Source organism: Schistocerca piceifrons, chromosome 7 (assembly GCF_021461385.2).
Source record: "Schistocerca piceifrons isolate TAMUIC-IGC-003096 chromosome 7, iqSchPice1.1, whole genome shotgun sequence".
Lineage (NCBI taxonomy): Eukaryota > Metazoa > Arthropoda > Insecta > Orthoptera > Acrididae > Schistocerca > Schistocerca piceifrons.
This window is the reverse complement of record NC_060144.1, coordinates 131,227,686-131,255,486: the sequence shown is the minus strand read 5'-3', so window position 1 is coordinate 131,255,486 and position 27,801 is coordinate 131,227,686. Positions and strand designations below refer to the sequence as shown.

Genomic DNA, 27,801 nt, shown 5'->3' with positions numbered 1-27,801 from the left:
ATTGTTATTGAATATTTCCAGAATGAGATTTTCACTCTGCAGCGGAGTGTGCGCTGATATGAAACTTCCTGTCAGATTAAAACTGTGTGCGGGACCGAGACTCGAACTTGGGACCTTTGCCTTTCGCGGGCAAGTGCTCTAGCAACTGAGCTAACCAAGAACGACCCACACCCCGTCCTCACAGCTTTAGTTCTGCTAGTACCTCGCCTCCTACCTTCCAAACTTTACAGAAGCTCTCCTGCGAACCTTGCCGAACCAGCACTCCTGAAAGAAAGGATATTGCGGAGACATGGCTTAGCCACAGCCTGGGGGATGTTTCCAGGATGAGATTCTCACTCTGCAGCGGAGTGTGCGCATTTATTGTGTTCTCTATATGATCCAAGAAAATGTTGGCAAAGGTTCCACTGATGGGGGACCCCTGGATAGCCCCTCTTGTTGCAAATATAAGTTGTTGTTGAAAGTGAAGTAGTTTTGTTCTATGATTAGCCTAAGAGTGGATGAGATTTAATGTATTTGTATGTCTGCGGGTGGAAGAGATTCACATAAATGTGAAATGGTGGCTTAGAAAGCAGCAGGTTGGACAACAGTGTGTACTAACCCGAACGTCGAGCGGGTCCCCGGCGTACTCGCCGTCGATGAGGCTGAGCGAGTGGCAGCAGGCCATGCCCCTCCTCAGGGGTCCGTCGTGCAGTTCCTGTGGGTCCCTGGCTGGGGGCTGCAGAAACCGTCCCTCGGGCTCCACCTCCACGACGCCCCACATGTCCAGGCCGTCCTCCGTCAGCGTGCCCGTCTGCAACACGACACACTCTGCACGTCTACACACCACTATGTGCTGTCGCTGTTACGTATAAGGGTCGTCCAGTAAATATAGACGTATAATTTTTTTTCTCATAATACACAGGGTAGCGCACGAAATGTGTTTTCAATTGTTTCTTTCACTATTTACGACGCACATTAGATATCTCGCTGGGATCTCTACAGCAGTACCAGCAGAGCTTGGAAAAACAAATGAGTTACGAAATGACGTGTAATTCACGATACTGCCGCTAGGAGACTAGTAAACAGTAGAGTTGGGCAACACGATTCTTTTTCGCAATTCGATTCCTACGATTAAATCTCACATTGCGAATCGATTCCTACGATTCGTTCACGATTCTTTCACGATTCATCCTAGTCTGCGATGGCACGATTCTTATGGAATGCAAAAAGTTCTACATCTTACTCACAGATGGCAGGACATGTCTGAAATTGTCAATAGGGTTAGAATCGAACTGTGTCATGATAAGATATGCCAGAAATAGTTTATTTATGAGTAAACATGCATATGACGTTACAAGTGTGCTTCTCGATTTATACGTGTAATGCCTTAATTGATGAAAGGTCACGTTCGATTTGATTGTATCTATTGTTTTATTTCAGTATGCCAGGAAAGAGGAGTCGATTTGTGCGAAAGATGATGCAAAATTACGCGGTATGTCAGTTTGGTTGTGTGGCTTGAACGTATCAACTACAGTCGTCTGTTTTATAGTAACAAAATATAGCAGTGAGGCAGACGTGGTTTGGCTCATATCATCTTATGTTTTTATGTGCTAAGATGTCTTCCCAAGTCCACATCACCCTTGTAATTCATAACGCAGCTGACAGCCCTCCCACAAGACAAATTTAGCTTAACTTTCGTATCTTCTAAATACAAAGCATAGGTATTTTGCTTTTAATTTGTCTGAGAACTTGCCGCTGTCACTACTATTTACGTGAGAAGACGACACCGCCAAGTGTCAGCTTGTTTTTCACGAGTAATATTACGGCCCACGAACTTCGTTTGTTAGTTCCGAGCTTCCTCTGTTCACACGCATCCTCCACTTGACTGCCATCTGGCGGTCGTAATTATTCGGCACGACTCGGCATGATTCGAAGTTGCCTTCGAAGCATATCGTACTAAGAATCGATGAATCGTTGGAACTTGGAATCGTCACGACTCGGAAACACGCAATCGTTCTTAAGATTCTTTTGAACGACGATTCGTCCGTATCACGATTCGATTCTTACGATTCTTTATTTAGAGTCGTTCAAATGAACGGCTCATTCACGAATCGCCACAACTCTAGTAAACAGCAATGGCTGATGATGGAAGACTGACGACACAGCAGCGATCGGCAATTGTGTTACTTTTTCATGAAACGAAAAGCCTTGTTGTGACTCAGAGGCGTTTTCGACAACAGTTTAATGCACGATGGGTCCTTTGCAAGAAGACCATCCAAAGTTGTACGATAAATTTGTACAGGAAGGAACAGTATTGGAAGCGAAGCGACCTCGGCCTAAAGCCGTCGGCACACGGACCGTGCTGTTGAACGTTAACGTTGAGCGTGCCAAGTTCAACGTGCTGTTGAACGCTCAGGAACGATGCGTTTTGTGCATACGGTACGTGGGCCCCAACGTGGTATACGCGATCGCAACGCACTCCAGCGGCAGTTGAGGGATGTTTCTAGTTCGTAAATCACACTGTTTACTCAACGGGAGCGCGTAAAATTCCCACGCTAGCTCTATTAAAACGGACATTTCCTCCGTCGTCCACGAAAAGGATAGTACCATGTCCAATCAATAAGGACAAATGCTTCTAAAAGTTCCATCACAAACAGTGCGGTACAAATTTGGAATACTTCTCCGTGTAAGAATAATAAATAAAGTTTATTATTTCATCATGCCCACTTTTTTGTAAAACCCCAAGGCCAGCCTTACTTGATCACTGTTCCTACCCAGTAGCAGAATCTCTACAACATGTGAATTACGAAGTATAAAAGGAAAAGGAGCAAAATATCTTTATATAAGTAGCGCAAGCTGTCCTATACATTAAGCCAATCCAGCAAAGTCACCCCTCAAAAAAAGGTAAACTTACATTTACATAACATCAAATATTACAGCATATACTTATATATAATAAAGTATCAGAACCTAATAAAAACGCGAATGTTAGGAAAAAAAATTTTGAACTGTTACGACGCGAACCACCGTCCCAACAAAACTCATTTCTGGACAGAGACGCTACTCATTACGCTGAACAAACAACACGCTGCTCGTTTTTAATCATATTGTATTGATAAAAACGTTAATCATAGATAATTATGTTACTAATTGAAATTTAATTATAACAAATTGTACCAAGAACAATGCATTTTGGGTGGATCTTCAGTGTGTCGCTGTCTTCAAATAGGCTACTCTCATAATAAGTAAGTTACAATAATTCTTTTGTCACGAATACGATGTTTCTCACTGTTTTATTGGAACGAATCACCCAGCTAACAATGAGATTTTCAGTGATTCTCAATTTGCTCGTTCTCAGAAACGGCATATATACATATAGGCTTGAAATGAATGCCAATATGGCGCCTCACAACTCTGTGCTGAAGGGAGACGGCGTGCGTGTGACGTAGGTGGCGTTGTGCCATCTCATTGGTCAACGCCCAGACGCACGCTCAGAATATCTGACATGCCAGATATTGCTCTGCACGTTCGGAAAGACTCCCGAACGTGCTATTCCACACTATGACGTCAGAAACTCGGCACGCTCAACATTCGGATGCATGGTCCGTGTGCCGACGGCTTAAGCCTGTTTGTTCGCCGGAGAATAAAGAAGGGGGGGAGGAGGAGGAGGAGATTAGTGTTGAACGTCCCGTCGACAACGAGGTCATTAGAGACGGAGCGCAAGCTCGGGTGAGGGAAGGATGGGGAAGGAAATCGGCCGTGCCCTTTCAAAGGAACCATCCCGCCATTTGCCTGAAGCGATTTAGGGAAATCACGGAAAACCGAAATCTGGATGGCCGGAGATGGGATTGAACCGTCGTCCTCCCGAATGCGGAGAATAAAGAAGCGGTACGAGTTGCTGTACAGAGAAGTCCCGGGAAATCGTGTAGACAGGCAGCAGTGCAACTGGGAATATCCAGACGCTCCGTTCAACGCATTCTTGACCGTGACCTCCATATGTACCCATACAAGATGACCTGCGAACAGAAGCTCATTGAAGAACACAAGTAACTCAGTGGGCGGAGGATAGGGAAGAAACTCTCAACAACATTTGGTTTTCAGACGAGGCGGATTTTCATTTAGACGGTGTGGTTAACAAACAAAATGTACGCTTTTAGGCCACTGAAAACCCACAAGTGCTTCATGAACGACAACATTATGCTCCCAGGATTACAGCGTGGGCAGCAATTTCCGGTTACGGACTTATTGGACTCTTTTTCTTTGAAGAAACTGTGAACAGCGAGCGTTATTTGAGCATGCTTCGCAATAGCTTCATTCCACAGCTTCTTGCTACTGCCTTGCCCTTCAACACGCAGTGGTTCATGCAAGATGGAGCAAGGCCACATATTGCAAACACTGTGCTGGAGTTTTTACACTAGCATTTCACTCAGGTTTCCAGGTCGCTTCAATGACGGACAAAATTGGCCCCCCATTAGTACAGACCTCAATCGATGTGACTTTTTTCTTTGGGGGTACCTAAACGAAAAATTTTTCCCGAAGCGTCCACGTCATTTAATGGAGCTCAGAAGACTTATTCTTCAAGCTTGCAGTGAAATTACGGAAGACATGTGTCGTAGGGTATTCACTAACTTCAGTGTTCGTTTGAAGGAAGTTAGGTAACGAAATGGTGGACATATTGAGCATGTGCTGAGTTAGAACAAATCTCCATGGATGGCTCTTCATTGTAGTATATGTTCCTTTCAGATTGTATTGACAGTAAAGTTTATATTCAAAAACAAAATGGTGACACATTTCGTGCGCCACCATGTATTAATTCTTAAGAACTAGAATATAGCGACAATATTAGCCAACATTTCTTTTACATGCACTATTTGTCTACACAGTCTCCATCACTTTCTATGGTGTCACGCTAGCGTTGTGGAAGAGCACATATTCCCTGTTGGCAAACGTGTGGTATCGTGCGCTGTCGATACCACACCGCGCCAGTCCACGTTTAGGAGCTGGCATTAACCCACGTGACTGCACCACCAATCAGCGCCCGGCTCCAAGACACACCCTATTCGGCTAGCACGGTTAGTACCGCCACGGATCCGACATAAAAGAACACCACACTGACTTCCAGTCAGTCTGTTAGTCCAGTTCAGCCTGCCTAGTCGAAGCGTTGACATTCAGCCTGTGTCGTTACTGTGGATATCGAACGGGCTTATCTCAAGGGCTCGCATTGGGTTAGACTCTGGAGTTGCTATTTTTTGGCTTAAGTGAAAGAAATTTAAAGAACTCTACGTGTGCCGTTTATTATTTTGCTCTGTATCACAAAACCCACCAACTCCTTGGCATCCACCACCGGAATGATCAGACAAAATTCTCGTCCTGCGCTGGTAGCAATAATTTCCATGCGTGAATTACGTTCTCATCATCTTCAAAATATGTCACACGTAGAGTATGCTTAAGTGGCCCAAGCAGTTTGATTCTACAAGGTGCGGCATACTTTCCTTCGAATCCATTCGCTGCATTTCCAGCTCAACTTTTAGTTTATTTTCATGTCTGTCACTGACGTCAGTTCCACAGATACACTACTGGCCATTAAAATTGCTACACCACGAAGATGACATGCTACAGACGCGAAATTTAACCGACAGGAAGAAGATGCTGTGATATGCAAATGATTAGCTTTTCAGAGCATTCACACAAGGTTGGCGCCGGTAGCGACACCTACAACGTGCTGACACGCGGAAAGTTTCCAACCGATTTCTCATACACAAACAGCAGTTGACCGGCGTTACCTGGCGAAACATCGTTGTGATGCCTCGTGTAAGGAGGAGAAATTCGTACCATCACATTTCCGACTTAGATAAAGGTCGGATTGTAGCCAATCGCGATTGCGGTGTATAGTATCGCGACATTGCTGCTCGCGTTGGTCAAGATCCAATGACTGTTAGCAGAATATGGAATCGGTCGGTTCAGGAGGGTAATACGGAACGCTGTGCTGGATCCCAACGGCCTCGTACCACTAGCAGTCGAGATGACAGGCATCTTATCGGCATGGCTGTAACGGATCGTGCAGCCACGTCTCGATCCCTGAGTGAACAGATAGGGACGTTTGCAAGACAACAACCATCTGCACGAACAGTTCGACGACGTTTGCAGCTGCATGGACTATCAGCTCGGAGACCGTGGCTGCGGTTACCCTTGACGCTGTATTACAGACAGGAGCGCCTGCGACGAACCTGGGTGCACGAATGGCAAAACGTCATTTTTTCGGATGAATCCAAGTTCTGTTTACAGCATCATGATGGACGCATCAGTGTTTGGCGACATCGCGGTGAACGCACATTGGAAGCGTGTATTCGTCATCGCCATACTGGCGTATCACCCGGCGAGATGGTATGGGGTGCCATTGGTTACACGTCTCCGACACCTCTTGTTCGCACTGACGGCACTTTGAACAGTGAACGTTACATTTCAGATGTGTTACGACCCGTGGCTCTACCCTTCATTCGATCCCTGCGAAACCCTACATTTCAGCAGGATAACGCACGACCGCCTGTTGCAGGTCCTGTACAGGCCTTTCTGGATACAGAAAATGTTCGACTGCTGCGCTGGCCAGCACATTCTCCAAATCTCTCACCAATTGAAAACGTCTGGTCAATGGTGGTCGAGCAACTGGCTCGTCACAATACGCCAGTCACTACTCTTGATGAACTGTGGTATCGTGTTGAAGCTGCACGGGCAGCTGTACCTGTATACGCCATCCAAGCTCTGACTCAATGCCCAGGCGTATCAAGGCCGTTGTTACGGCCAGAGATGGTTGTTCTGGGTACTGATTTCTCAGGATCTATGCACCCAAACTGCTTGAAAATGAAATCATATGTCAGCTCTAGTATAATATATTTGTCCAATGAATACCCGTTTATCATTTCCATTTCTTATTGGTGTAGCAGTTTTAATGGCCTGTAGTGTACCTATTTATAGGCAAAGGTGCTATGGACAATATCGATCTTAGCAGCACATTTCTCAATTCATTCGACATCTGTTGTCACGCCTACTTGATAACGACTTCAAACAGCGGAACAATACTTTGGAATTGATCGCAGCAGCGTCTTGTATGCTGTTTCTTGCAATACACTGAGGTGCCAAAACCCGTGGGATACCTCCTAATATCGCGTCAGACATCCTTTGCCCGGTGTATTGCGGCTACTCGACGTAGCATGGACACAACAATTCGCTGAAAATCCCCTGCAGAAATAATGAGTCATGCTGTCTCTGTGGCAGTCCATAATCGCGAAAGCATTACCAAAAATGGTTCAAATGGCTCTGAGCACTATGGGACTTAACATTTGAGGTCATCAGTCCCCTAGAACTTAGAACTACTTAAACGTAACTAAGCTAAGGACATCACACACATCCATGCCAGAGGTAGGATTCGAACCTGCGATCGTAGCGGTCGCGCGGTTCCAAACTGAAGCGCCTAGAAGAAAGCATTACCAGTACACGACTTTGTGCACGAGCTGACCTCACGATTATGTCGCATAAATGTTCCTTGGTACTCACGTCGAGTCATATACGTGGCCAAATCACTCGGTCGAGCTGTCCAGAATGTTCTTCAAGGCAATCTTGAAAACCGTGGCATGGTACAACGCCATCTATAAAAATTTCATCATGGTTCGCGAGCATGAATGGCTGCAAATGGTGCCCAAGTGGTCCAACATAGCCATTTCCTGTTAATGATCGGTTCAGTTGGACCAGAGACCCTACACCATTCCACGTAAATATAGCCCAGATGATTATGGAGACTGTGTCAACTTATTGACAAGTTGGGTCCGTTGCTCCCTGGAGTCAGCGCCACACTCGAACCCTACCATCAGCCCCTACCAACTGAAATCGGGTCTCATCTGATGAGGCCACGGTTTTCCAGTAGCCTACGGCCAATCGACATGGTCACGAGCCCAGGAGAGGCGCTGTAGGCGTTGTTGTGCTGTTCGCAAAGGCACTCGCGTTGGTCGCCTGTTGCCATAGCCCATTAATGACAGATTTCGCGCCGGCCGGTGTGGCCATGCGGTTCTAGGTGCTTCAGTCTGGAACCGCGTGACCTGTACGGTCGCAGGTTCGAATCCTGCCTCGGGCATGGATGTGTGTGATGTCCTTAGGTTAGTTAGGTTTAAGTAGTTCTAAGTTCTAGGGGACTGATGACCGCAGACGTTAAGTCCCATAGTGCTCAGAGCCATTTCAACCATTTTTGAACCAGATTTCGCCGCCTGTCATAACAGTAATTTCGTCGTACGTCCTACGTTGATTTGTGAGGCCATTTCACGCACTGTTACTTGTCTGTTAGCACTGACAACTCTACGCAAACGCCGCTGCTCTCGGTCGTTAAGTGAAGACTGTCGGCGCTGCGTTGTCCGTGGTGAGAGGTAATGCCTGAAATTTGGTATTCTCGCCACTTCCTTGACACTGTGGCTCTCGGAATATTGAATTCACTAACGATTTCAGAAATGGAATGTCCAATGCGTCTAGATCCAACTAACATACCACATTCATAGTCTGTTATTCCCGTCGTGCGGCCATAGTTGCACCGGAAACATTTTCACATGAATCAGATGAGTACAATTGACAGTGCTGTGGTGTCACCGCCAGACACCACACTTGCTAGGTGGTAGCTTTAAATCGGCCGCGGTCCATTAGTACATGTCGTACCCGCGTGTCGCCACTGTCAGTGATCGCAGACCGAGCGCCACCACAAGGCAGGTCTCGAGAGACTTACTAGCACTCGCCCCAGTTGTACGGACGACGTAGCTAGCGATGCACACTGACGAAGCCTCGCTCATTTGCAGAGCAGATAGTTAGAATAGCCTTCAGCTAAGTCAATGGCTACGACCTAGCAAGGCGCCATTAGTAGTTTATTGCCTGAATCTACAGAGTCTCACTTGTATCGTCAATAGCGATGTACAACAAGGATGGATTAAAGTTAAGTATTCCAGCAGCTACGTACTTTTCTTTATAGCATTCATTACGTATCCTGTTTCAGACCTATCTCTAGCCTGCGTGAGTTAACGCGTGCCTTTCGGCTACTTCCGAGTGGCGTGGCTGTTAACCTACGCCACAACAAGTGCCATCAATCTACTGCCCTTTTTTACCTTGTGTATGTGATACTACCGCCATCTGTTTATGTGCATATTGCTATACCAGACTTTTATCACCTCAGTGTGGACGCACTTCACTTCCGCGGAACCCACCCAACGTTCCTAAGAAAGAAAAAGATTAGATTTCATCGTCCAGTCGAATTCGAGGTCATTAGAGATGGAGCGCAAGCTTGGTTTGCAGCAAGGATGGGGAAGTAATCGGTCATGCCCTTTCGAAGCAATCATTTCGATATTCGCTTTAAGCGATTTAGGGAAATAACGGAAAATCCTGATGGCCATATGTTTGGTGGTCTGACCAAGTATCCATCCGAATATGAGTTAACTGTCCTACCACGGCGTTACCTCGATTGATCGTTTGACCTCTGTTGGGTGCATTAGTGCGGCGACCGGGGTTGAGACATCCTTCAGAACTCTAGCTCCGGCTCTGACGTTCTTTGACGAACATTAAGATTTGAAAGCGAACACTACTCTCTAGAGTGGCAACGGTAGGCGACAAAGTGCGTTCTAAGATTCATAAGGCTTTTGAAATAACATATGAGCAGTTCATTAATTAAAACTTCCGGGCTGAATTGCCGTGGTCCATATATAAAATTGCTTCTTCTTCCTGACGCTTCGTTGTCTACTGCGGGCAACATCTTCTGAGGTGAGTCGGTGACTGGCTGCTAGGCGCTGGGGGTCTCGCTTACGTTGAGCGCTTAGATGGCGCCACCACTCATCGCGTGCTTTCTACTTTAAAACTATCTCTGGCTAGTGCCATCTCTCTCGATTATAGGTAATCGATAGTCACTTCGTCGATACAGAGTCGACCGCCATATCTTGTGTAATTTAAAAAGAATGGTTCAAATGGCTCTGAGCACTATGGGACTCAACATCTGTGGTCATCAGTCCCCTAGAACTTAGAACTACTTAAACCTAACTAACCTAAGGACATCACACACATCCATGCCCGAGGCAGGATTCGAACCTGCGACCGTAGCGGTCACGCGGTTCCAGACTGACGCGCCTAGAACCGCACGGCCACACCGGCCGGCGTGTAATTTTAATCCTTCTTTTTTATTAAAATTATTTTCGTGCTTGTAGATCTCTGTAGCTTCTCTATACATGCGGGTATAATAATGTGAGGTCATAGTTATGACGTTTGTCTCACTAAATTTTATTTCGTGATCACCGTCTTTGAAAACGTGTTCCGCTACAGCTGATTTGTCAATTTGTCCCAATCTACAGTTCCTTTTGTATTCCGTTAGGCGGGTATTAACACTCCTTTTAGTTGTTCCAATATAAACTATGCCACAGCTACACGGAATTTTATACACACCTGGGGTAGCTAAAGGTGTTGTGCGTCTTTCACCGATCTTAAACTTTCACTAATTTTCTTGGTAGGTCGACAGACTGTCTCCACTTGAAACTTGGCCAAAACTTTCCCAATATGGTCCGTGATGTTATGAATAAATAGAAGAGAAACTTTTCCAGCCGACGGTTGTTGTTGTCGTGTATTTTCGGACACTTCTCTTCTAGGGTGAAGTGATCGACCTATTTCGTTGTCAGTGTACCCATTTCTCTTGAAAGCCGTTCGCAAATGGCTTAATTCATCTTGCGGATAAATTGGCTCACAGATGTTATTAGCCCTGTCCACTAGACAAGATATGGCGGTCGACTCTGTACCAACGAAGTGACTATCGATTACCTATAATTGAGAGAGATGGCACTAGCCAGAGATAGTTTTAAAGTAGAAAGCACGCGATGAGTGAGTGGTGGCGCTATCTAAGCGCTCTATATAAGGGGGACGTCCAGCGCCTAGCAGCCAATCGCCGACTCACCTCAGAAGATGTTGCCCGCAGTAGACAACGAAACGTCAGGAAGGAGAAGCAGTTTTATATATGGACCACGGAAATTCAGCCCGGAAGTTTTCGTTAATGAAGACGCCGCCCGTGAAAGCTAACATGTTATGATATGAGCAGTTGTTCCTAACCAGGACAGCATTTCATACTGCAGTCAGTGCCGGATTGTAACCACACATTCGCAATAATATATTTTCCACTACGCCCTTTTTGCAATTAATTATGATACACCCTTTATAAAGGGTGAACCATAACTCCACCGACAAACTTCCAGAGGTGGTAGTATCGACCAAAAAGAAGAAACAAATGTCTAACACTTGGTCATCTTCGATATTGTGAAACACATCTCTTTTACCGCAAACACTTTTGTTTTCAAATTCCTGAATGCGGTAGTATGGACAAAAACAAGAAACAAGTCCAGCAAATAGGGGCTCTAAAATGCATATCATAAGAGCTAGGGTCACTTGTTCAGTAGAACAGATGTGTTTCACTGTACCAAAGATCAACATGTGCTCGTAGCTCTTAAGGTATGCACATTAGAGCCCATAATACTGGACCGTTTTTTCTGGTTTCAGCCATGCTACCACCTCTCATAATATGAAAAGCAAAGAGATTTCTTTCAGAGGAGCGATGATGAACAAATCCTCACAGGTCGTAAGCTATGTATGATGGGATTTCAATAAGTAACGCAACAGATTTTTTCCTCGGCCAATTTCGGTTGAAGAAAAGCGGAATTTGTTGTGGGATATTGTGGAATATTCCTACTTGAGCACCTCTTGTTTCATTAACGTCCGGTAGGTGACAGCGATATACGTAGCCTTCAAAATGGCATCTATAACGGAGCTGTGTTCAAAGAAGAGAGTTATTGAGTTTCAAGATTTTAAACATGGCTGTAACAGCAACTGTTGAAATTCTTCACGATAAAGGATGACAGCAAAACAGTTGCAGGATAAAAATTTTTTATTAAAATTCTTGACCAAGGTTTCGGTACATATAAATATACCTTCATCAAAAGTAAAAAATCTAAAATTACATCATGCAATGGAGATTAATAAATCAATTGTGCCAAAGGCGTCGTCAATAATTAAGACATCTTCTCCATTTGTACAACATGACTATGGGCACAGGGTCAATGCGAACAGTTTAGCACCAGTACTTCGCCTATGAACTATCGAGACAAGAGTGTGAAAGCACTAGGGCAGATGGTTTCGCCGAGAGAGGGCACTTGTGGTATGTGCCAGACACTCGCGCATATTAAAATCCATGAATACCTACATAAGCGCATCAAAAATTATTAAAAGTTGTGTTAATTCAAACTTTCTGTCATAATAAATAAAACATATCAGACCATTTAAAAACTTTTATGTAAAATAGAAAATATGGAACCAATTTACCTGTGACCTAGTGTCAAACAGATGAAGCTTGCGCTATGGAACACATATAACGAGAGAGGGCACTAGTGTAATGCGCCAGAACCTCGCGTAACGTAGACGGTGAAATACACAGTAGCTTGATCAAGAATTTTAATGAAAAATTTTTATCCTGCAGCTGTTTTGCTGTCATCCTTTATCGTGAAGTTATTGAGTTTCTTCTGGCGAAAAAGCAGAGCATCTGATATATTAATAGGTACTTGCAGTTCAAAAAATGTTCAAATGTGTATGAAATCCTAAGGGACCAAACTGCTGAGGTCATCGGTCCCTAGTCTCACACACTACTTAAACTAACTTAAAGTTACTTAGGCTAAGAGCAACTCACACACACCGCCGGCCGCTGTGGCCGAGCGGTTCTAGGCGCTTCAGTCTGGAACCGCACTGCTGCTACGGTCGCAGGTCGAATCCTGCCTCGGACATGGATGTGTGTGATGTCCTTAGGTTTAGTTAGTTCTAAGTCTAGGGGACTGATGACCTCAGATGTTAAGTCCCATAGCGCTCAGAGCCATTTTTTTTAACACACGCATCCATGCCCGAGAGAGGACTCGGACCTCCGGCGGGAGGGGTCACGCAATCCGTGCCATGGCGCCTCTAACCGCGCGGCCACTCCGCGCCGGCCACTTGCAGTTCTTGCTGTGGATAAATGCACGGTTGTCATTGGGCGATCTCCTACGTGCTGGCCTGCTAAACACAGTTGTGACTCCTGCAATGTTGGAACGTGCGGACACTCTCATTCGAGGTGATCGACGGATCACAATCAAACACTTGCCTGCACAACTGGACGTCTCTGTCGGTAGTGCGCTGACAGACTCGTAGAGTAGTTGGGATACTCAACGGTGTGGGCTCGCTACTTTGGTCGGCGCCTAAAAGAAGGCCATAAAGAGCTACGACGGAACTAATTGCGCGTTACGAGGTTGGTCGTGACAATTTTCATTCGAACATCGTCACAGTCTGTAAAACGCGGGTTCATCTCTTTGATCCGGAAATAAAACGGCAATCCATGGAGTAACACCACATCGCCTCTTTCCCGAAGAAAAACTCCAAAGCCGCACTCCCAGGCGGTGAAATAAAGGCGACGGCCTTCTGGAACTCTGAAGGGGCTGTTCTGTTTGATGTCCTACCTCATGATGCAGCGCTCAACTCTGAAGTATATTGTGCTATCCTCAGGGACTTGAAGAAACGGCTTCAGTGTGTTCGTCGTCGCAAAAACGCAAACGAACTTTTTCGTCACCATGACAACGCAAGGCCTCACACTAGTTTGCGCACCAGAGAGCAGCTCACGAAACTTCTCTGGACTGTTCATCCTCATCCACCGTACAGCCCGGATCTCGCACCTTCCAACTTCCATCTGTTTGGCTCAATGAAGGATGCACTCCGCGAGACGCACCACATTGATGACGGGGATGTTATTGATGCAGCACGATGTTGGCTCTGGCGTCGATGACTAGAATGGTGCCATACGGGTATACAGGCCCTCCCAGCAGAGCGGCGTAAAGTCGTCGCATTGAACGGAAGGTATGTTGAAAAGAGGGTTTTGTAGGCGAAAGAATGAAGAATAATAATGTGTGTTGGAATATTGAAAAAAAAAAAAACAAAACCCAACCTCCTTTCAGAAAAACAATATGTTGCATTACTTATTGAATGACTCTTGTATTTTTGAGTCCATGTTTGCTGGTCAATTTTTTCTTGTTTTCGCCTTCACTGCAACCTCTGAAGCCGACCGCGGTGGCCGAGCGGTTATAGGCGCTTCAGTCCGGAACCGCGCGACTGCTACGGTCGCAGGTTCAAAAATGGTTCAAATGGCTCTGAGCACTATGGGACTTAACTGCAGTGGTCATCAGTCCCCTAGAACTTAGAACTACTTAAACCTAACCAACCTGAGGACATCACACACATCCATGCCCGAGGCAGGATTTGAATCTGCGACCGTAGCGGTCGCGCGGTTCCAGACTGTAGCGCCTAGAACCGCTCGGCCACAGCGATCGGCGGTCGCAGGTTCGAATCCTGCCTCGGGCATGGATGTGTGTGATGTCCTTAGGTTAGTTAGGTTTAAGTAGTTCTAAGTTCTAGGAGACTGATGAAGTCAGATGTTGTCCCATAGTGCTCAGACCCATTTGAATCATTTGCAACCTCTGAAAGTTTGTTGGCGGAGTTCTGGTTTGCCCTATATAAAGGTAAATGAAACTGTCCCAGAAAATCTTTCATGGAACTTAAAATATGCAACTCAGCTTACATCATATACACTCGAGGAGAATCAAATGAGATGGGTTGCCTAACTTAAGGTGCATGAAATATTTACCAGAACGGTTTTATTTTGCCTATCCTATATATATGTGTTCAGTTATGAAGTACATGTATGGCTTTAGCTCTCGCACTAACGTTGATGTTTTTCCACGTTATTGGCTGCTCACCTTGTCGAAACAGATGCAGTCGATCGAGCCGGAGACGTTGATGACTCTGGAGTTGATGCAGAAGATCCGCGCCTTCTCGAGTCGCTTCTGGCCGTACAACTTGCCCACGGTCATGGTGGCGGGCAGCGCCGGTGGGATCACGATCGTGAAGAGGTCCAGCGCCTTGATGGCGATGTCCGACGCCCGAATGAACCGCATCGACTGCGCCAAAAACAACCACATTGAGTCACACTTTCATAAGGGAGATTTACACAAAACTGGCAGGAAAGACGGAACCGGTCTCAGAATGGTAGGGAAACTTATAGTTCGGCGCCAGGCGCGGGACAATATCGGATGGTTTGGTGAGGGGGAAACAATTATGTCTTAATGCCTTACATGCCTGTTGACAGACCATGGATTGAAAAAGAAGACAGCGCCAGGTGTACATGTGGCAAGGAAGAGGACTCCAGTAATGTCCTCTATACCTGCACACAGTGCGATGAATCCAGGAATCGTCTCATGGAGGTAGTGAAATCCTTCCGATACAGCAAGACATAGTGAAAAAGAAACTGAACATTCAGGAAGCGTACAAAGAATGGCCATTTTAGCAATAAAGCTATAACATGTAATAAAGGATCCAACTAATTCCCAAACAACCCTAAATTCAAGGTCACCTAGAGGAGCATGGCTGAATGAGCAGGGCTGAAGAGTTGCCCCTCGAAATACCGATGATAACTCCACGTGCGTCCTGAGACACCAGTGGCAAGTAGGGTATGTCAGTGAGTGAGAGCGATCAATATCATGGGCAGTTGTCAGCAAGATTAGTTCGCGAACAAAATGTCTTACTTCTAAGTGACTTACTTCCACCAGCTTGACAAGGCAGCCAGCAGGCGGGATTAGCGCTGGATATCTTCAGCTATTTTCCTAATTTTGGCTTCATAACATTTCTGGAATTTAGCTATTCTAAAGAATTATATTTTTTCAAATTTTACCTCCTATTCACTTTCCTCTACTCAGTACTTTACGAGTGATTTGCATGTATTTCATTTCTTCCTATAATAGTTCTGTTACTGATTCATGTAATTTATTTATGGTATGATGATAATGATTTTCTTTAGCATTAAATTTTGTTTCTACTAATTTTTCATATAGTGTCTTCTGAAAGAATATATAGTACTTTCATTCTCAAGGTTATTTAAATAATATTAATGGACAGTGACTTATTTGTAGAGATTTTTGTATCATAGCACTTGTCTTTGTGAGCCTCTGTTGCTCTGGAAGGAAATTATTTGCAATGTATTAGATACTGATTACTGAAGATATCCCTCTTAACGTATTTTTATCTTTATTTGGTGGTTAGCGATAACTTATTATTGATATTTGATGTACTGTATTAAATTTCATGTGTATTTATGTATTTCGTCATGTCGCTGAAAGTGATTCAGGATTTCCAATGAATTTTGCACACAAATATCATAGAGGCTATTATCACTCTCATTATTAATTCATAATTACTGCCTCTATAATTTTGAATCCAATTTTACATTTATTCTACAGTTAAAATCTCCTGCAGTGATAGTGTCTCTAGTTCTTCCAATATCCTCTTTTATTCCATATAATTTATTAACAAATTAATTTAATTTATATACTGTTTCATCCGTTACGATTCTTTACACTTCCAAAATGATACATTTGTGTCCATGATATTAATATAATTTTTAATAAATTTCGATCAGTAGGTTTTAGGTCTGTGATCATTCTCCTGAGTTCGTTTTTCATGGGGATCGTTATTCCAAGACTGCCTCTGAGTTACTGGTATACACAGTAAAGATTTGCGTAAGGCTTCCATTCTATGTGTTTTGTTCTTTGTTTTTGGGAGAACAATAATATCTTGGTAGCTAGTTTACAGTTCTTTAATAACTTCACCTGTTTTATTTTGCCAGCTTTATATTGTAAGTAAGCTGTTTATGTGTTTGTATGTTGGCAACGCTATGTAGCGCTCTGCATTAATAACTCTGACAGCACTGTGTACACTCTGTGGCTGGTCGGACTAACACTAGGAGGTGAACAGCCAGCAGTGATGGAAGTTGGATGTGAGTAGTTAGGTTAGAGGTTTGAAGTGTTAGCGGGAGCGGACGATCTGGACGTGTTCCGTCATGGAAATGCAACTTGTCGATGATTATATAATTTTTGGAACTGGATGTTATGGACGATTATATAATTTTTTAACTGGTTGTCACATTCTTAAGGTAAATAAATTGTTTGATCTGCAACAAAATCTTTCCTTTGCTAACCACATGCCTATTAGTAATTAGAGCCTACAGTGGTTAGACTCTTGTATTAACTATTTGAAGTCATTTTGAGAAATCAGATTGCGTTGCGCTAGGATATTGTGGGTCAGTGTTGAGATGATAAAGAATTGTAAAGAGACAGTATAGTCAATTCCACTCAGCAATATAAGCAGGAAACTTAAATGAAGAATTTTCAATATGTTCTATACACCGAACAGAATACTCAAGTTTCCATAACCTATTCTGTATTCTATAATATTCTATAATATAATTCTATATGTAATTCTATAATATCCTTCCTTCTATAGTTTACAGCGTTTCTGACAAGCGATTTTTTAATGAATGTTTATTTGGCCGATTGCATTAACGTCCAACAAGGGGGTCCAGATAATCTTTGTTCAAGGTTGCCTTCCATCGGTCGTTGGCACTGGTGCTCCATATCCAAAGTAATATTATAACAGACATTTGGAAATGCATGCAGTAACAGCCTCTCGACACCACCTAAACAGCTCTCGACCTTCTGTTATACAAGCAGTAGGATGCCATAGAGCCTCTGAGACTGGCTGTAATTCATCGTCCGAGCACGTAACCGCTTCCTGGAGGTGGTTCCCAGATTGTGTTCTGCTGCGCTGACGAGAATAATAGACGGATATCATAGGACGTGGTAAATGACCATTCAGAGGTTGAGACAGATGGCGCTCTGATACTGCGCAACACGGCTGCAACTGGTGAGTAAGTTTCCGCGGCTTAGCGTGGGATTGTTGCGGTAAGGAAGTTACTTCGTGAATCAGATATGTGTGAAGGCTTCTGTCCTGAGTGGGATTTTTGCTGACCTCCACGCTAGTGTATCCTATGGCAGCCTTTTCGTTCCTGCAGAGCTGCGACAACCGACATCCATCTGAGTCTTCTTCCTGTGTTCAAGTCTTTGTCCCTGCACTAAAATTGCTACTCTCCACACTTCCCCATATTACCGAACTGACGATTTCTTGATGTCTCAGGATGTGATGTATCAAATGAACCCTCCTTCTGGTCATCCTGTGCAAAGACAGCTGGTCCCACGTATCTCCGGAACCCTATCAAGGACTTGTCGAATCCGTGCTACCCAGAATCGCTGCCGTATTGCGTTCCAATTTTGGACCAACACGTTGTTAAGCAGGTGATGACAATGGTTTGGATCATCAGTGTATGCAAAGGATCGCACAAAATAGGTCTTAGAAAGTATTTGTATACTGTGTTTTAACTGTATGCCGCACATGATTATCCTTGTGATATTGTTGTATTATACTGAGGTGGCAAGTCATGGGAAATCTCCAAATATCGTGTCGGACCTCCTTCTGCCCGGCATAGTGCAGCATCTGGACGTGGCGTGGACTCAACAAGTCGCTGGAAGTACCTAGCAGAAACACTGAGCTTCTGCTGCGTCTACAGCCGCCCGTAACTGCGAAAGTGTTGGTGAAGCACGATTTTGTGCACGAACTGACCTCCCGATTATGACTCGTAAATGTACTGTGGGAATCATATCTATATAAACGATTTGGGAGACAATATGAGCAGCCGTCTTCGGTTGTTTGCAGATGACGCTGTCGTTTATCGACTAATAAAGTCATCAGAAGATCAAAACAAACTGCAAAACGATTTAGAAGAAATATCGGAATGGTGCGAGAAGTGGCAGTTGACCTTAAATAACGAAAAGTGTGAGGTCATCCACATGAGTGTTAAAAGGAACTCGTTGAACTTCGGTTACACGATAAATCAGTCTAATCTAAAAGCCGTTAATTCAACTAAATACCTATGTATTACAATTACGAACAACTTAAATTTGAAGGGACACATAGAAAATGTTGTGGGGAATGGTAACCAAAGACAGCGTTTTATTGGCAGGATACTTACAAGGGAACCTCCCTCCCCCGCCCCCCTCAGATTTAGTTGTAAGTTGGCACAGCAACCGTAATAAAGTTCATGAACGCCCTCTACACGTCAGCGAGGTCACAGTATTGCCTGCAGTTGCCTCATACGCTGTAATTGAATCTAGTCTTTCGAATGCTGCAGTCTTTTGTTGCATCCCGCACTGCAGCGCAATCAGTGGCAGCTCTGTGAGAACTGCTTGGCAACGGCGTCATTTAAAGGTCCGGAGACGTTCTCTGGCCCTGAAGACCACTGGATTTGTCCGTTTGTGGATTTTTCTTGCGGAGCTAACTTAAGTGTCGGGTCTACACAACTCAGGTAAGAAAACCAGATGAATCGAAACAAAGAGTTCATGACGAAATTCGTGCTATCCCAGCTGAGATGTTGCAACAATCAATGAGGAAGCTCAAGAGCAGATAGGAAGAATGCATATGTACAGGAGGACGTAATTTTCAAACATTGATAATTTGGATTGCGGTCTTTTAAAGGCAAGTTGTAGTGGTTCAACTGCTACCAATAAAAATTTTATTGGATGTTTTCTATTTTCGTTGTGCATTTAAAAAGGTTCCTTTTTTGTGTCACCCTTTAGTACAGGCCACTGATGAAGTCTAGCACGAATCGGAGAAACATGATTGGTAGGGACAAATAACATTTTCACTTGTAAAACATTTAATTTTTTTTCTTATCTGTGTGATAAGGCATAGGATATAGCGGTGCTATTCCGCTCGATTCAACTGTAAGCCCTATATAATGTGATATGACACTCTAAAAAATCTGTTATGTGATACAATTACAATATTTTAATTGTGAATACATTGCAGTATATAGAAGATCGAGATTTCTTTACGCAAAGTATTAAACAAACATCATAAGGAGGCAGCGATCGCAGCATATCAAAATGTTGGGTTTATTCCACTCAGTCAAGAGTCTAATATGCACATCGTATTTCAGTGTCAAAAACAGAAGCATTTACTACAAGTAAACAATTTTCGTCATATGAAACTTCGTGTTAGATTAAAGCTGTGTGCTGGACCGAGACTCGAACTCTGGAGCTTTGCCTTTCGCGGAAAAGTGCCCTACCAAGTTACTTTTTTTTCCATTTTGTTCGGTATTGTTCGTTGCGTTTGGTCTGGGCGGACGTCACATGACACCCGTTGAAGTTGACAGTTGATTCCTTTACTCAGTTTTTTATTACAGAGGGCGAGCGCCTCTCGGACCGAACACGCTTAGCTACCGTGCCGGCACCAGCTGAGCTACCCAAGCACGACTCACGACCCGTCTCCACAGGTTTACTTCAGCCAGTACCTTGTCTCCTACCATCCAAGATGTGAGGAAGGTTCGTGAGTTGTGCTCAAGTAGCTCAGTTGGTACGGTCAGAGGGTTAGCTGCCCTCTGTAATAAAAAAAAAAACTGAGTTGATGGATCACCGATGAACTTGAACAAGTGTCCATCCCGAGAAAATACAATCATCAGTTACGAACAAAATGAGATCAACAACAAAACGAAGTTGGTTGAGCACTTGCCTGCGAAAGGGAAAGGTCCCGAGTTCGAGTCTCGGTCCGGCACACAGATTTAATCCGCCAGGAAGTTTCACACCAGCGCACACTCCACTGTAGAGCGAAAATTTCATTCTGGATTTTTCGTCCTTTTGCAGCGACACATACTTCGGGAAACCGTGTAGAACATTACTGGCACATTATTCCGAGGAGATGCCTGTAACACTTGTTACTGCTTGTCTCATATCTTAGTCGAGCAACGAAGCACTTTGCTTTTTCCTTTGGTACGTACGGGCCATCAGAAAAGAAACCAAGAAAACGTATTCTCTAGAACTTCGCAGTAAGACATCAGTTAAACTGAAACATCCCCTTGAAAAATGAATGTGCTAGTAAACTTCTACGTTATTTGCTTTCCAAACAGCTGAGCAAAACTCAAATTACTCAAACAGTTTTCTCTTTACTTATTCTGATCATCACTAAACTGACACACAATATCTTTTGCGCAACGCAATCTGACCTTCAATAATCCCTACAAAAGAATGGCCCTGACTAACAATAACCTATACCTTTCATGAATCGCTTACCTCATAAAAATCTTCGTTACTCAAACTACTGCAATGCAGCGAGCGTCAATACTGCCAGCTAAATAAAATAGATTCTAACTACTGAAGGCACTAACTACTGATAGGCATAGTTAGCAAATGAAAGATTTTGATAGAGAACAAACAATGTATTTTCATTAATAATTTTCAAAAGTCAACTCATCAGTTCATGACATCCATCTTTACAAATTTCCTTTTTCTGGCGGACACACATCCAGATCGTCCGCTTATAGTAACCTCTCAAAACTCTGGCATCTCTCTATCCACATCCAACACTGCTGGCGGCTAACCTCCAACGCTACGCGCTGTTCACACCCAACTGCCCAACACTACACAAGCGAATATTCCAACAATGAGTCCAACCAGCCACAGACTGCACACAGCACAGTCAGCGATTTTCATACAGAGCGCTACATGGCGTTACCAACATAAAAACACTAAACAGCCTACTTACAAAACTAATAATTTGAGGGAGCGGTAATAGCCCCACGTCTACGGGGCGAAATAGACCCAGGTGGTCGACAAAGAGGCGGAAAATCAGACTTTTGTGGAAAAGCCAGCTATATTCGCTGATACACACACTGCATAACGTGTGTTCCTATACAAATAACAATAGCAGTTTAAAATTTCACGTTCTTGAGCGCTCCTTAATTTGTTAGGTTGTATTATTCAACTATGGCAGTAACCTATGACAATTCGCTTACTTCTAGAGTTTGTTCTCCTGTCCTGTCAATAAATTTAATAGGAAACATTCTTACTACACCACATGTGGCTTCACAGACATACTGTCAGAGACTGGAGGCAAAACGATCTTGACTGTAAGGAACTTAGAGCACTGTTGCTACATTTTTTATTTCAGACGGACTAGCCCCGTAAGCAGAGTAGCCCGCTGGACCCTAATTGTAGTAGCGACTGAGAGAAATTGCTGCAAATGTTAACAGCCAGTGCAGACTAAAGTTAATTTTTTCCAGTAATTAGTGTAGACAGAGGAGCGAGTGGGGCTCACCTTCGAGACGATGGTGTAGATGAGACCGCAGGTGGAGATGATACCGAGCACAATGATGAAGCGGCCGACGTCTCGGTCGAAGCGGAAATCGGCTGGCGGCGGGTACAGGATGGACCGCACCAGCTCGCCCTTGGCCGTCAGGTAGCCCGTCCGCAGGACCAGCGCCCTGGCAGAGCCGCCCTTCTGCCCTCGCGACTGCATCACCTGCCGTGAAACAGCCCTGTCCGTCACAACTCGTCCGGCTCAACAAGGTTACAGTTACGTTCATTATGGATCCCATTGTGAGAACTGAAGCTGTTAACTAAAGTATATATATATATATATATATATATATATATATATATATATATATATATATATATACTCCTGGAAATTGAAATAAGAACACCGTGAATTCATTGTCCCAGGAAGGGGAAACTTTATTGACACATTCCTGGGGTCAGATACATCACATGATCACACTGACAGAACCACAGGCACATAGACACAGGCAACAGAGCATGCACAATGTCGGCACTAGTACAGTGTATATCCACCTTTCGCAGCAATGCAGGCTGCTATTCTCCCATGGAGACGATCGTAGAGATGCTGGATGTAGTCCTGTGGAACGGCTTGCCATGCCATTTCCACCTGGCGCCTCAGTTGGACCAGCGTTCGTGCTGGACGTGCAGACCGCGTGAGACGACGCTTCATCCAGTCCCAAACATGCTCAATGGGGGACAGATCCGGAGATCTTGCTGGCCAGGGTAGTTGACTTACACCTTCTAGAGCACGTTGGGTGGCACGGGATACATGCGGACATGCATTGTCCTGTTGGAACAGCAAGTTCCCTTGCCGGTCTAGGAATGGTAGAACGATGGGTTCGATGACGGTTTGGATGTACTGTGCACTATTCAGTGTCCCCTCGACGATCACCAGTGGTGTACGGCCAGTGTAGGAGATCGCTCCCCACACCATGATGCCGGGTGTTGGCCCTGTGTGCGTCGGTCGTATGCAGTCCTGATTGTGGCGCTCACCTGCACGGCGCCAAACACGCATACGACCATCATTGGCACCAAGGCAGAAGCGACTCTCATCGCTGAAGACGACACGTCTCCATTCGTCCCTCCATTCACGCCTGTCGCGACACCACTGGAGGCGGGCTGCACGATGTTGGGGCGTGAGCGGAAGACGGCCTAACGGTGTGCGGGACCGTAGCCCAGCTTCATGGAGACGGTTGCGAATGGTCCTCGCCGATACCCCAGGAGCAACAGTGTCCCTAATTTGCTGGGAAGTGGCGGTGGGGTCCCCTACGGCACTGCGTAGGATCCTACGGTCTTGGCGTGCATCCGTGCGTCGCTGCGGTCCGGTCCCAGGTCGACGGGCACGTGCACCTTCCGCCGACCACTGGCGACAATATCGATGTACTGTGGAGACCTCACGCCCCACGTGTTGAGCAATTCGGCGGTACGTCCACCCGGCCTCCCGCATGCCCACTATACGCCCTCGCTCAAAGTCCGTCAACTGCACATACGGTTCACGTCCACGCTGTCGCGGCATGCTACCAGTGTTAAAGACTGCGATGGAGCTCCATATGCCACGGCAAACTGGCTGACACTGACGGCGGCGGTGCACAAATGCTGCGCAGCTAGCCCCATTCGACGGCCAACACCGCGGTTCCTGGTGTGTCCGCTGTGCCGTGCGTGTGATCATTGCTTGTACAGCCCTCTCGCAGTGTCCGGAGCAAGTATGGTGGGTCTGACACACCGGTGTCAATGTGTTCTTTTTTCCATTTCCAGGAGTGTATATATATACTACGGGCCATTAAAATTGTTACACCAAGAAGAAATGCAGATGATAAACGGGTATTCATTGGACAAATATATTATACCAGAACTGACATGTGATTACATTTTCACGCAATTTGGGTACATATATCCTGAGAAATCAGTACCCAGAACTGCCACCTCTGGCTGTAATAACGGCCTTGATACGCGTGGGCATTGAGTCAAACAGAGCTTGGATGGCGTTTACTGGTACAGCTGCCCATGCCGCTTCCACACGATACCACAATTCATCAGGAGTAGTGACTGGCGTATTGTCACGAGCCAGTTGCTGGGCCACCATTGACCAGACGTTTTCAGTTCGTGAGAGATCTGGAGAATGTGCTGGCTACGGCAGCAGTCGAGCATTTTCTGTATTCAGAAAGGTCCGTACAGGACCTGCAACATGCGGTCGTGCATTATCCTGCTGAAATGTAAGGTTTCGCAGGGATCGAATGAAGGGTCGAGCCAAAGGTCGTAACACATCTGAAATGTAACGTCCGCTGTTCAAAGTGCCGTCAATGTGAGCAAGAGGTGACCGAGACATGTAACCAATGGCACCCCATACCATCACGCCGGGTGATAAGCCAGTATGGCGATGACGAATACACGCTTGCAATGTGTGTTCACCGCGATGTCGCCAAATACGGATGCGACCATCATGATGCTGTAAGCAGAACCTGGATTCATCCGAAAAAATGACGTTTTTCCATTCGTTCACCCAGGTTCGACGTGAGTACACCATCGCAGGCGCTTCTGTCTGTGATGCAGCGTCAAGGGTAACCGCAGCCATGATCTCCGAGCTGATAGTCCATGCTACTACAAACGTAGTCGAACTGTTCGTGCAGGTTGTCTTGCAAACGCCCCCATCTATTTACTCAAGGATCGAGACGTGGCTGCACGATCCGTTACAGCCATGCGGATAAGATGCCAGTCATCTCGACTGCTAGTGGTACTAGGCCGTTGGGATCCAGCACGGCGTTTCGTATTACCCTCCTGAACCCACAGATTCCATATTCTGCTAAGAGTCATTGGATTCTATCAACGCGAGCAGCAATGTCGCGATACGATAAACCGCAATCGCGACAGGCTACAATCAGACCTATATCAAAGTCGGAAACGTGATGGTACGCATTTCTCCTCCTTACACGAGGCATCACAGCAACGTTTCACCAGGCAACGCCGGTCAACTGCTGTTTGTGTATGAGAAATCGGTTTGAAACTTTCCTCATGTCAGCACGTTGTAGGTGTCGCCACCGGCGCCCACCTTGTGTGAATGCTCTGGAAAGCTAATCATTTGCATATCATAGCATCTTCTTCCTGTCGGTTAAATTTCGCATCTGTAGCACGTCATCTTCGTGGAGTACCAATTTTAATGGCCAGTAGCGTATGTAACGTAGCATCGTCTGTTTAGTGTTCATCAAGGACTTTGCAAGCACGTAGCATCAGTTATTTAATATTCAACATGGACTTGGTCTCCGGTACATTGCAATGGAAATATGCTCAAATGCGAAGTTCGAAGACTTCTATTTGCTGCGTTGATTGGCAGATCGTAATAACCGTGGTGTTGAACGCTTGTATCGAAAGAGATTTCCAGAACTACGGTGCCCCTGCAGGAAGTCGTTTATTCCAATTGATCGTTGTCTAAACGAGAATGGGACGTTTAAGCCTACCACTCGCGACTAGGAAAGCCTAGAAAATCGGGGACAGCTCAACTGGAGGAGGAACTTCTTCGTGTAGTTGTCGACAAACCTACTGTCAGCGTAGGACAATTAGCTGCAACAAGTAATGTTGACCACATGACTGTCTGGAAAGTGCTACGTCAGAAACTGCGATACCCATACCATCTACAGCGTGTGCATGCACTATAAGCATCTGATTTTTTTGCACAAGTACACTTCTGCGAATGTTTCATTCAACAATGCGTCAGCCGTCACCTTAGTGCAAATGTGTTGTTCACAGATGAGGCTTCGTTTCAACATGATCAGGTTGTAAATTCTCACAGTCAGCATATATTGGCTGTTGAGAATCCTCACGATTGTCGAATCACGTCATCAACAAAGTTTTTCTCTCAACGTGTGGGCCTGGATTGTTGGTGACTCTTCCTTAAAGCCTTATATTCCTCCACCCAGGCCCAACAGAGGAACTTACCATGCTTTTAAGAAAATACTGTACCTGTTCTGTTAGAACATGTGCCTTTATGTGTGCGATAAAGCATGTACTTCATGCACGGTGGAGCTCCTCCTCATTCTAGAGTTAATGTTAGTAGGCTTCTAAATAACAAATTCCGTGATGGATGTATAGGTAGAGGTGGACGAATTCTTTGCCTTCCACGCTCTCCGAACCAAGACTCACTAGACTTTTGATTTATGGGGACATTTGAAACGCCTTGTGTACGAACCCCGGTACAAGATGTACAGAATTTCCGTGCTAGTGTTGTGGAAAGCCGTGCAACAATAAGCAATTCTTCAGGAACACATCAGCGCGTCAGGGATTCAATGCGACTGCGGGTTGATGCATGTATCCTTGCTAACGGAGGGTATTTGGAACATTTCACGTAGGAAAGTGTTTCATACTGTGCTGATTCGTTCTTTTCCTGTGAGTTTCCAGAGTTTAATGTGTCGAAGAGTTGTAGAAACTGAGCTCTAACATGGAAATGGTATAATGTCCAAATAGTATACTTTGTTCCTCTGTGAGAGGGGAATGTTCTCTGATAGCTTGGCCATACCATTTTGTTACACCCTAGTGTTTAAGGCATTAATTTTTTTTTACTTTTTATTTTCTACTATTATTATACTACATTTCTATGCTTATTCCACAGTGTCTCTCCCTCACGCAAGGAACAGTACGTCCCCGTATCTGAGTGGTCAGCGCGACAGAATGTCAATCCTAAGGGCACGGGTTCGATTCCCGGCTGTGTCGGAGATTTTCTCCTCTCAGGGACTGGGTGTTGCGTTGTCCTAATCATCCTCATTTCATCCCCATCGACGCGCAAGTCGCCGAAGTGGCGTCAAATCAAAATACTTGCACCCGGCGAACGATCTACCCGACCGGGGGGGGGGGGGGGGGGGGGGCTACTCACATGACCACATGACATTTACATCTACTCAAGGTATGCAGATGTGTTACAACGCCTCTCAGTTTCAACACATAGCTGGGTGACATGGTTCCAGTCTCTAATGGTTGTAGCCTGTGCCCGTTATTGTAGAGTATCACTGAACTGTGACGTGTTCAAAGAGAATGTCAACGTCTGGCACAGAGCCAGATATCTTCCATCTCCACTCGCAGCAGTAAGCTTCATTGCCAGTTCACCCTAAAACGAGGAAAATATCGCAGAGATTGCCGCTTTCGTTGGGGTACGAAGAGGAATATGATGACAACATAAATCGCGCGTGCGAGACGTGAGCGACTGGCGTGTAGTGTGGTTACCTCAGTCCCGCAGAAGAGCGTGTGGTTGCTGTCCTCTCGGGCGTTGTAGTAGCCGCCGGCGGTCTTGGGCAGCGGCGTCTTCGTCACGGGAACGCTCTCACCTGAAAAAAAAAGTGTTTCGTGTTCATGTCTCACCTCAAGTCTGTCGACATTCAGTACATAAACAATTTCTGTCTGCATAAACACATTGAAGGAAAAAAATAGGACGCCCTTTAAGAGGTTTCGAATTCACTCAAGATTTATTGTTAAAACGGTGCGTATGAGGTACCTGAAATGATTACATTACAGGCCAATAGCACAAGTGGTTCTGAGATATAGCACACTGGACTCACATTCGGGAGGACGACGGTTCAATCCCGCGTCCGGCCATCCTGATTTAGGTTTTCCGTGATTTCCCTAAATCGCTTCAGCCAAATGCCGGGATGGTTCCTCTGAAAGGGCACGGCCGACATCCTTCCCTAATCCGATGAGACAGATGACGTCGCAGTTTGGT

The 27,801-nt window shown here is 45.2% G+C and overlaps 1 protein-coding gene across 1 annotated transcript in view; it reads right to left on the bottom strand.

Moving 5' to 3' along the window:
* The window catches only part of LOC124804928 (polyamine-transporting ATPase 13A3-like), a 395,714-nt gene that overhangs the window by 40,508 nt on the left and 327,405 nt on the right, over positions 1-27,801 (bottom strand). Inside the window, exons 9-12 of the mRNA XM_047265303.1 lie at positions 27,309-27,409; positions 22,078-22,281; positions 14,799-14,999; positions 599-790 (exon numbers count right to left, since the gene is read on the bottom strand). Coding sequence (XP_047121259.1) covers positions 599-790; positions 14,799-14,999; positions 22,078-22,281; positions 27,309-27,409 — 698 coding nt within the window. The remainder of the gene's footprint in view (positions 1-598; positions 791-14,798; positions 15,000-22,077; positions 22,282-27,308; positions 27,410-27,801) is intronic.